The following is an 11,280-nucleotide window of genomic DNA, read 5'->3' as shown; positions in this document are numbered from 1 at the left end:
ATGTGGAGCATAGAGATGTGGAGTCATGTGACATCATCACCTGTCTTCTTCCTCCTCCACATCTGGATCGTGCGGCTGCTCAGAGGAAGAGGACGAGTCCACTGTGGTGACTGGTTTCTGTTTCAGCTCAGTCTGCAGCTCATACTTCTGACTGCAACTAATGTATCGTATGTATTTTCACATTCTTACTTTATTTACTGATTATTTTCTTGATGAATAAAAAAACAAACATATTTGGTTTGTACTTAAAAACTGATAAATGCCATCAAAAGCCTAAAATAAATCTTTCATTGTGATTTTTTTTTATTTCAAATGATTAGAATTAAATCAAAATTACTACAAGAATTCAAAAGAAAAAACATCAGCTTCTCAAAAATGTGGTAATGAAAGAATTAGTAAACAGTTTCTATTAATAATAGTAATAGTTTCTCATGAATTCTATGTCATTTAATTGATAATTTAATAAATTGATCAGCTGTATTTCTATAGCAAAGCATCATTTGTAACCAAAATGACTAAAGTTTTTCACTTTGACATGTGATGGAGGAAAAGTTCAAAGTACCAGGAAGTGAATAATTAGTCTCCTTTTAATTTACTATCCCCTTTAAACTAATTTATTTTTAACTTCTTGTGTTTAATTAATATTAGATTTTTCTCACTTGTTGTTACTTTTGCACTTTACATTTTGACCTATGGGAGCTTTGCACACAGGATTGTTATGTGCCTGAACTGCATGTGTGCGTACAAATGACAAATAAAGTTTCTTGATAAAAGTAACTCAGGTAAAGTACAAGGTGATGTACCTTACCTGGTAATACCTCACAGATGCAGTGATACATGTGTTGTCATGTTGTTGTGCAGATGTGACACTTCCTGTTCCTGTGGAGCTGTGACGCTCCGTCAGTCTTTTTCTCTCTCCCTCTGGTGTGAAGTGTTAGATTTGAAACACAATCTGGAGGAGAAACAACAGTGAACAGCGCCGCCTGCTGGACGACAGCAGGACTGACAGCTGCTCCTCTGTCAGTGTCTCAACTGGCGTGTAGGAGCCGAAATACATTTAGCGCCTGTTTCTTTTGTGTGTGTGTTTATTACATCATGGTGTTGTGATGACATGATTGTGTGGCTGCGTTGAGGGGTGTGGTTATTTTCTTTTCTTTTATGTAATCTGGGTGGTGGCAAGAGTAAATTAAGTTGCTCAAATATTTTTTGATGACCGCCCTGTCATCATCATCATCATCATCCTTATTTAATTTATTATCACTGAGACACACCTCGTATTGTTGGCTCTCTTTTGATGTTTTGTTAGAATAAACACTTTAAACTGATTATATCAGTGGTTCCCAACCTTTTTTGGCTCGTGACCCCATTTTGACATCACAAATTCCTGGCGACCCCGTCAATCAAAATGTGCCAGCTCAGATATTTTTATATTCTGCATATTATTTGAACTCGATTTATATTCGAGAAAGTGAAAGTATAGAATACAGTTGTTTAATCTTGTGTGTGGTGTTTTTAATCATAATTTTAAAAAGAATAATAATTATTTTCATCAGTAATTCTTAGGCGACCCCATTTAAATTCCAGGCGACCCCATGTGGGGTCCCGACCCCAAAGTTGGAAAACACTGGATTATATACTCATGGATCACAAACTATGAGCACTTAAATTTTCAGCGGCTTATGCTGTGTCAACAGGTGTGATTGTGTTTTTGTATAAAGTCTTTTTATTCTACAGGTTCAACAGTGGAGCAGGAAGTTGCTTCAAAGGAATTTTACAGGTTCTGTAAATGTGGAACAACACAACTTAAACCTGTACTTGTGTAAATATGTAAATATTTAAATAAACTCATTTCCATAAGTGTGTGTGTTAGCAGGACATGACACGCTCAAACACAGAAGGATTTTCTCCATAAACATTTATTCTCAAGTAGTTTAAGAAAAAATAGATTTTTTTTTACAACGTTTTTCTTTATATGACTTTTTATACAGTACTTTCTGTGCATTTAGAAAAAACTCAACACAAACATCAGTTAATGAGGCAGCAGAGAGCCGGCTGCTCCGAGCAGCAGGGGGACAGACGAAAAAAACAGAGAGGATGCTGGGAAAATATCAAGAAGAGCAAGAGAAACTTAAAAAAGAAAGAAAGAAAGAAAAGAAAACAAGAGGAAAACAAAGAGAATGAGATGGAAGCTGGATCCGACTCTAATCTGGATCCAGTCTAGAGGAAAACAGTAAAAACCAGAAGAGCTGAGAAATAAAAAGAGTTTGTGTTTCATCAAAGTGCAAAATAAAAGAATGTGAGAGTGAGACATCAGCCGAATCTAACACAACCCAGTTTGATCTGAACCAACACAAACACAACAACAACAACAGCAACACAACACTCCTCTCAGCTGAAATACATTCACTTACCACACACACACACACACACACACACACACGGTCATACATACGCTCTCACACACACAGACAGACGTAGAGGTGGAGGGTTGCAGTAACTAACGGTAACTGGACTCTGAACTTGAAAACATGCGAGGCGAGCGCAGAACTTTGGCAACACGTCAGGCTGAAGGTCGAGTGGCGACTGAAAAATACGGCAGACATCTTGTTGACGATGTCACAGTGCTGACTGGAGCAGGGGGGGAGGGAAGGGGGGCGTGGACGGGAGGGGGGCGGGGTCACATGACGTGTTTCTGGATGCCCGGGGTGAACTCCTTGGCGTTGGGGTTGAGACTGCTGTTCATCTGGAAGACAAGGACAGGAGGATGAGGATGATGAAGGGTTAGCTCACAGCTGGAAACATCTGGCTCTTTCTCAACCACTAGAAAAGTCACAACTGGGCAACAGTGGGTGACGTGTTCATCACTTCTTAGTATCGCCCTGGAAACACTTCCTGTGTGTGTATTTGCAGCTTGTGTGTCGTCAAACCAGTGAAGATGTTTTCTGAATCTGTTTGTGTGTTTTTCAGTTTCAGTGGCTGAAGTTAAATCCGACCCCTCACAGACTCAATGCCTGACCGCCTACGGTTTTTTATCGCTTTGGTGTTTCGTCCACACGATTGGAAAATCTGAAAACTCAGCCCCAGTGTTTTCGTGTAGACACCCAAAATTGATCTTTTGTGAAACGATATCATTCCCCCCACCACTGAGCCACACTGCTACATGTTACAGTCTATGGACGTAACGTAACAACAACTGACTACTGTCGGTCCCTCGAACACTGCGACTGAATTACATCCGTTAAACCATCATCAATCGTCACATTCTCAGTCAACATTTAACACTGCATCCTGACATACAGCGAGCGACCGAAAGGGTGACGAAATCTCGCGCGAAGGTGTCCTCATAAACAGCGTGACGATTTTGTCGCCAGTATATTCTATTGGTTCAGAATCCAAACCATTCAAATTATCGAGGGACGTAAACAAACATATAGAGCTATTTTAAGATTCCTGACATTTCTTGGTTGCTGTTTTTCACATCTTGAAGTTTTTTATTTTATTTTATTTCTCTCTCTGCTAACTTGCTTGTCAACAGGAACTGTGTACTTATCAACCAATAAGAAGTGTTTAGGGGCGGGACACCGCCGCGAAATGCCGTCCAGATAGAGACAGAGCGAGCGATTGATTGAAAAGTACGCATTCTAAATACTTTTTCTTGCTCTTTTGCGTCGCTGTATGTCAGGATGGGGTGTAATGTTTGAATACAGAGGAGGAAGCTTCTTCTCACACTCAGTCACTTCCAGCTGACATCAGGTCAGTCAGTGAGGGTTCAGTGCATGGATGTATTATAATAGATCCATGGTTCAGGGCCCGAGGGGAGCCACTGAGGGGCTGTAGCTGCTGCTGCCCCCTGGTGTCTGAACGGTGCAGCTGCTCTGTCAGTGGACACAACTGTTTGCCCGATGAGCTGCTGGACCAGTCACGTGATGACAGCCCAGTGTGGGCAGGTACTGATGTGTTGTCATGATGACAGTGCAAAATAGCAGTGAGTGAAGGAATGAAACGTTATTTTGTCTGTTCTGTGTGTTATTTGTCTTGATGTGGCTCCAACCCAGAACCGGATCTGCAACACATTTTCCTCTTAAGCTCCTCTCTCTCTCTCTCTCTCTCCTCCCACCAGCTCGGCGCTGGACAGCAACACATCACGCTGATAAGCAAACACAACTTCAAGGTCAGGAAATCAGCCGGTTGTTGTTGAGCGCCACAGACTTTTCCGAGCTGCACTTGAACGTGACATGTTGAAACAGTGGAGAACGACAGTGACCTGAAGGGTTAAAGTCCGGTCCCTGGATCCATAATGGGTTTTCTGTCCTGTCCCAGTTTACATGTATGTTACTGTCTAATAGGACAACAAGCAACTGGACTTTGCCCACATCCCGTTTCATCAGCTTATGTTTGCGTCAGTCTCAGCCTGGTCAGATGCAAACATGAACTGATGAAGCCTCTTGGATTAGAGGTGAAACGTCTTCCTAGACAAATAACCAAGTCCAGTTGCTTTCGATTTAAATTTCTTTGAGATGTCTAACAGGACAGACACTGTTAATTTAAAAAGGTAGGCAAAATAAGCTGAAGCTTCAGCCTACACCTCAAGGTCAAGGTTGTTTTGTTTTGTATTTATACTTAAAAGGAAAAAAAGAAATGAATTATTGTTTGTTGTTTATTCATGTTTAAAACATATGTGTATATAATGTTGTTTATTGATGTGTATATGCGTTTATTTTACCAAAACTAAATAAACTCACTAAACTAACTAACCCAGTTTAGATGAAGCTCCGCCCTTGTCCGTGTGGAGCAGAGCTGTGAGCTGCTCAGAGCTACGCTACAGAGGCTAATGGGATTTCTTGGTTTCCCTCATCAAAATCATCAAATACACAATCCAACAACTCCAAAACGCTCTGGTGGACAAGATGTGAGTTGTTTTAGAGGTAACAGAGACTGCTTGCTTAAAAACTGCCTCTGACGGGAAGGCGCATCAGCAGCTTTTGCATGAATTTACCTCCAAAACAACTCTGTCTGGTAACGTTCTGTTATTATCTCATAGCGTGGTGAATGTGCAGATCACAAATTGTCCACCAGAGCGTTTTGGAGTTGTTGGATTGTGTATTTGGTGAGTTTGATGAGGGAAACCAAGAAATCCCATTTGCCTCCATAGTGTAGCTCTGAGCAGCTCGCCGCTCTGCTCCGCCGTTCTAAAAATAGCCTGCATCGACAAATAAAGGTAACGAACCTACTGCTATGACTATAGCGATTATGGCAATGGGCCAATTTGCCAAAATGTTGAAATATCCCTTTAAAGCCTCGATACAAACCACCACAGGCAAGTGGGTGTGGTTTCATGTGAACGTCCAGTTTTTTCACGACTCTCCGACAGGGACAGTGAACTCACCACGACGTCCATGTCTCCGTCGTCGTCCGCGTCCGCGTCCAGCACCATGAGGCCGATCTGCTCCTGCAGCTGGGTGATGGTCTGAGAGGGGAGGTCTCTGGACGGGATGAACCACTCCCACTGCTCCTCCTCCTCCAGCATCTCCTGGAAACAACGCTCGATGAACTCCTCCTCCCACAGCTCCTCCTCCACCTGCGCACACACACACACACACACACACAGAGTTGGTCACATGAAAAACTAGACCGGAGACAGATTTCTACTTCATGAAGCTGCAGAACAAGGAGACGACTGTCCACGGACAAAGCAGGGAAACACTTGAACTGTTTCCATGATCACTGGATCTGTAACACTCAGACACACTGAAGTAGTGATGATGATGATGTTGTGTAACGCTGGAGCCGCTCCATAGACAGCAGTCCTGCAGGTTAGACTGGGTTACAGTCAAGTCACTCTGACTTTCAGCTTTTCAAAACAGCGTCACAAGGAGGAAAAAAAGCAAAGCCTGGTCCCGACTCCCCAGGTTATATTCAGAGTTTCATCCTAAAATCGGCTATAAAAGCGCCGCTGTTTCGCTATTTAACTCATTTACAGCTGGCGTCACCTTTACTTTTAAAGTCCAGTAGAGTTGGATCAGAATAGAGCATTTGATCCGCTGCTGTTGACTTTCTCTCTGAGCGTCTCCGCCTACACATGTTCAGCTGAGGGAATACGCTGCTCAGCTGTTGAGCCCAGTGTCAGGAGCTCATATATATATTTTACTTTTATATAGGACACTGAAAAAAGAAAAGTTGTGCGCTCGCAGCATGACAGATAATCAGATGGATAATTGGTAAAGTTAATACAGTAATTTCACTTTGATGTGCCCAAGAATCAACTATTTTCAGTGTTTCGCCTGTTATATGGCAGCGCAACTGTAACATGTTATTGTGTGTATTGACTTGAATGATTGTAACTCACATGCCTCAGTTTTATTTAGTTATTTATTTATTTTTTCATCTTTGATCAACAGGTTACGAAGTATACATACATAGAACTCAACCCCCCACATCTCATGATCCCTCACAGAGGATAAATCAGAATAAATCAAATAAAACACACAATAAAACAAGCTTAACAACATATAAAATGAGCCTTTCACAGCAATCAGAGAACCAAAATAACATCCAAACATATACCCTCAAAACACAACAGACACTGAACACAAATAAAACAAACAAAAAAAGTGGGAAAAATAACCCACAGTGTCAAAGTTTGACTAAAATAACCCCAAGTGTGTAGCCGACTCTTCCTGTGAATGAAGAACAGACTTAGCAGCGACATCCCATGATACTTCTCTTAAATCACGACCCGTGAGACTCAATTTTAAGGAAGACATTCAAAACATTTTGCATTTAGTGATTTAACAACTGCGATGTGACGACTCAACACAGACGGTGGAGAGGGAGAGCGAAGGGAAATGGGATCAGACCTGGAGTGACGTGGAAATGCAAAAAAAAGTGTTTCCATTACACTTTGATATCGACACGTCTGAAAAATGTTTTAGAGAGGTTATTCGAAATGTAGGTGTTTTGATTACCTGTTTTTTATTGCGATATTTAGGTTTTGCGCATTCTGCATAGGGGTTAATGGAAACACAACTACTGTCTGCAGGAGAGGAAAGTAGGTCAGGCTACAGCAGGAACTCTAGAGTCCAGATCCCCACAGAGACACGAGCTACAGGACTGAGGGTGAAGTCCCAGACGGACGCTGCAGGAGACGATTAGAGGAAACACAAACCTCCGCCGGTGTGTTTATATTAAAGGAAACTCTATAATGAGCTGAAGAGGAGGCAGTGGGAGTTCAGTGTGTCGTGCGGAAAACACACTCGACCCAAACAGAACAGGCTGAGAAACTGCTGCAACAACAACATCCGACCAACGTGTTTTAACCATTTAACTATTCAAAAAGCCAAAGATCGTCAGTATGTGGAGATTGTTAAAGGAAACTGTTGCTGGTAATCTTCTGTTTCTGCTCTAGTTAAAGCTGCAGAGAGCTGAGTGAGATGAGATGACCTCATACTGCCGTTTTCAAGGACAAAGGATAAACTTTTACACTCAATATCAATATGAGTCTTAAAATGAAAACACATCAACTCAGCAGCTCAGAGTCACAGGGGACCATCTGATCAATATGTGATGATATGTGTATACGTACATATAGAGAGAGACATTAGTGGCTTTTATCAGGGTCCAAGCAGCTCGTGAGCAGTTCAATACCATTTATAACATAATGCTATTGAATATTTGTATGTTTTTTTTTTACTTACACCACCTGACCTCGGTGACCTTTAGAGGAGGTGAGTCAGTCAGCGATTGTTGTGGAAAAACCTTGAGTTACATCCAGCTTGACTTACTCACATAGCTGTCATCATGTATGAATCATACATTATGAATGAGAGGACAGGTGTGTCCTCTACTCTGCCATGTAAGGTCAGAGAGTTTCACATGAAAACATCTGTGATGACAAACAAAGACCTGCACACTGGAGTCAAACTACGCCACAGGATCTAGTCCACACATGTCAAACTCAAGGCCACTCACACTACAAAACCCATAATACACTGCAATAGCTACCATTCTGTTGTGACCAAGCAATAGATTGAAAAGCACCAAAATCGGCCAAATCTAGTCTCCACTCAGCTCGGTAGTTCGAACACCCATTTTGTGTGAAGGCACCATTTATGAAAAACAAAGTTATTTTTATTTTCATTCATTATATTCTGATTTTATTTTATTTTCATTGAGAAGATTGACAGTATGCTATGCTGGCTGTTGATATTCATATTTCTGATTAAAACAATGCCAGTTTTAGTCTTTTCAATTCAGATCAACACTGTCTGGCCCTCGACATACTTAGTGTTTTAAACTTTGGTCCTTTGTGTGATTGAGTTTGATCCAGACTGAGACTAACAAGTCAAGTGGTGTGTTTTTTTTCACAGAAATTTGACTAAATACAGGAAAATAAATCTGGACTCACAAGTGGAATAAATGTTATTCACTTCTGCAATGCAACACTATGTTTCTTGACACATTTTTACATAATTTGTCACTATTTAGAAAAAAAGTGGTGTTTTTAGAAAGTGTCCTGCCCAGTGCTGCTAAAATGCAATCAAATTACATATAGAAACATTTTACATATAGAAACATTTTACACACATTTTAACAAATCTGATGCATGCTTTTAAAACAATGCTTCATTTATTTAAAACATTTATTTTATTTGTCACTGACTCTAATAGTTATCAGCTGTGTAGTGTTTGCTCCTGCTCTGTAACAACCTGAACGCTGACGGTGCCTTTGTGGTTCAGTGTGTGTGTGTGTGTGTGTGTGTCTCGGTGTTGCTGTGACACTCTGACCCACCAAGTATAAATAACAACGAATGGATCAGTTTCAGCTGATTGTGTCTTAGCAGCAGCGGACGACGTCAGGAGAGTCGCCGTCGCCGCTCTGCGTCTGTTTATAGAAAATACACACAGTGACCTTCACTGGAGGAGAAACCAGGCCTGAGATGTGTGTGTGTGTGTGTGTGTGTGTGTGTGTGTGTGTGTCCTGTAAATGTATAACGCAGGAGAACGTGGTCAAAAATAGAAGATGTTGCCTCATCTCTATGATCATCCATAAGTTACAGTGTCGTGTTACTGACAGCTGCTCAGAGATGTGCTGCCACCTGACTCCTGTTTGGATTTATGATACATTGTTATGATCTATAATGCGTCATGACAACACCTGGATGTGAAGGTCATAGGGGACAGGTGGTTTTTACTCTATATTATAAATGTAATTAGTTGAATGGGAGATAAACACACCCTGAAACAACAACACCGCCCGCCCACTCTCTCGTTGTTAACTATCCTGAACCTGTCAGCTGGTGAGTGGTGATGTCATCAGGTCAGGAGGTCTCGGCCTCAGACGTCACCGATTTGTTTTTAGTTAATTATTTTTTCCCCTTTGACATTTTTACTTAAAAGAATGTGGTTTAGTGTTTGTTTGTTGACAACGACTTCACCCTTGTGCCACAAAAACAACACTCTGAGGAGGGCGAGACCAAGATTTTTTCTCAAGACCAAAGCTGCATTGACATCTCTCTCTTTATTGTTTTTTAACTGCAAATGTCTCTCTGTCACTTGCTCACTTTGGTTTATATGATGTAATTCAATAACTTTAAAATGATTAAAATCGTCCTGCAAAAGTATAGGCTTGTGTGTGTGCAACCATGTGAAAAAGTTGGTTGCACCAGAGTCAACAGTGGGAGGAGACTTCAGCAGGTTGTGTGCTGCTGTGTTGTTCTGTTAAATCCAAATACGCTTTAGATTTTTATATCATCTTTTCTTTTTAGACGTGGAAACAGCTGGAGAGAAAGGCCCAAGACAGACGAGGGTGGAAACAATTCATCAATGGCCCACAAAGGCCTAAGTAAGTTTCTTTTTAGCTGAGGAATAATGGAAATATCAAGCCACATGATTATTATGAGTACTGGCACTGAATAGAGTAATGGTCTTGAAAATAAATGGTCTTGCATTGGTTTTGTGGTGTCTTGGTCTTGGGTTAGGCGGTCTGGTCTTGACTATAACACCAACAGGTGGTATTTGTTCTATATTATAAATGTAATTAGTTGAATGGGAGATAAACACACACCTTGAAACCACAACAACAACACCGCCCTCTGGCTTCTTGTTGTTGTCGTTGACTAACTCCCATGTCATCAGGGTCAGGAGGTCTTGGCCTGGATTCCCGCCTCAGACGTCACTGGTTTGTTTTTTTATTGCATTTATGTCCTTTGTTGTTGTTTTTTTTTGTTATTCATTTTACCTAAAATAATGTGGTCCTCCTTGTGTCCTTCTACCTGGCTGTGCGTCTCGTCAGGTGTGTGTGTGTGTACCGTGGGTTCCCCGTGGCCTTACCTGCCTGTTGAACTCCTCCTCGTTCTCCATCCACATGTACTCGGCGAACGGGTTGTCGTCGGAGCTGAACTGGCTGCTCAGGATCACCTCGTTGCTGATCGTCATGCTCGGGACTGAGACGTTGTTGTTGTTGTTGCTGAGACTCGGGTCTTTCATCTCTCGGTCGCTGCGGTCCCGGTGGAAGAACCTACAAAGGTGAAGGAAGGAATAAATAACTTACACAAATAAGAAACAAAGAAGTATTTTTAACTGTTAAACACTGCGCGTTAATTGGACGCCGTCCGTCCGTCCGCGATGTGATGGCCGCTGTCAGACAGACAATAGCAGGCAGCAGCTAACAACGGCCGCTGCCGCTCACTGACTCTGCCATTTTCACAGTCTCTCTTTTCCCCCCTCTCCGCCCAGAAAACACACAATTACTTCGACATAAAAACAACGATAACAAACACACAACGGCTCCACAGCAACCCTCAGAGAGCAAACAGTGTGTTTCGATGACTGTAAGTACCTGACAGGCTGATTTCTTCGACGACACAAGAAGAATCCAACGGCAACTCTCTCTCCCAGTCCAACAACTCTTCTCTATGAGCGTAATGGCCGCGCTGCCTCTGTTTGTTTACATCGCCTACGTCACGCTGTGCTCGCTCATGATTGGACGAACCAATGCTGCCTTCAAGTACCGCAAGACCTCGTTAGAACCAAAGGGACCGGGGCGTCGGAAATTAGATCACCATGACGCAAATAAATTAATAAACAAATTAATGTATTTATTCATATATAACGATTCATTAATTTAAATAAATGTACTTATTTGAACACATTTAAAATGTCTTTATTTATTTATGAATTAATGAATGTATGAATGAATGAGTTCATTTCGAAAGTGTCTAAAATAGAAAAAAAAAATAGTATCATCACATGTTCGAAAAAGGAGTAGGAAGAAGTATGCACT

General features: G+C 41.5%; 1 protein-coding gene across 1 annotated transcript; it reads right to left on the bottom strand.

Moving 5' to 3' along the window:
• Positions 1 to 1,897: 1,897 nt before the first annotated feature.
• On the bottom strand, positions 1,898 to 10,946 carry LOC146979402 (polyadenylate-binding protein-interacting protein 2-like). Its single transcript, XM_085789247.1, has 4 exons — positions 10,837 to 10,946; positions 10,329 to 10,515; positions 5,387 to 5,578; positions 1,898 to 2,743 (listed from the first exon to the last, which is right to left on the bottom strand). Exons 2-4 carry the CDS (start codon positions 10,482 to 10,484, stop codon positions 2,678 to 2,680), a joined length of 414 nt encoding a protein of 137 aa, XP_085645373.1. The 5' UTR covers positions 10,485 to 10,515; positions 10,837 to 10,946; the 3' UTR covers positions 1,898 to 2,677.
• Between the last annotated feature and the right edge of the window lie 334 nt (positions 10,947 to 11,280).

Source organism: Trachurus japonicus, chromosome 10 (genome assembly GCF_045865225.1).
Source record: "Trachurus japonicus isolate A0001 chromosome 10, Traja_1.0".
Lineage (NCBI taxonomy): Eukaryota > Metazoa > Chordata > Actinopteri > Carangiformes > Carangidae > Trachurus > Trachurus japonicus.
The sequence above is the reverse complement of the archived record's forward strand: the minus strand, read 5'-3'. Positions and strand labels throughout refer to the sequence as shown.

Excerpts from the sequence above, each read along its gene's own strand:
- LOC146979402 (XM_085789247.1), bottom strand. The coding sequence starts at position 10,484 with ATGAAAGACCCGAGTCTCAGCAACAACAACAACAACGTCTCAGTCCCG. Across the intron at positions 5,579-10,328 it reads AGGAGGAGTTCAACAGGCAG|GTGGAGGAGGAGCTGTGGGA; the intron begins GTAAGGCCACGG and ends GTGTGTGCGCAG. Across the intron at positions 2,744-5,386 it reads ACGGAGACATGGACGTCGTG|ATGAACAGCAGTCTCAACCC; the intron begins GTGAGTTCACTG and ends CTTGTCTTCCAG.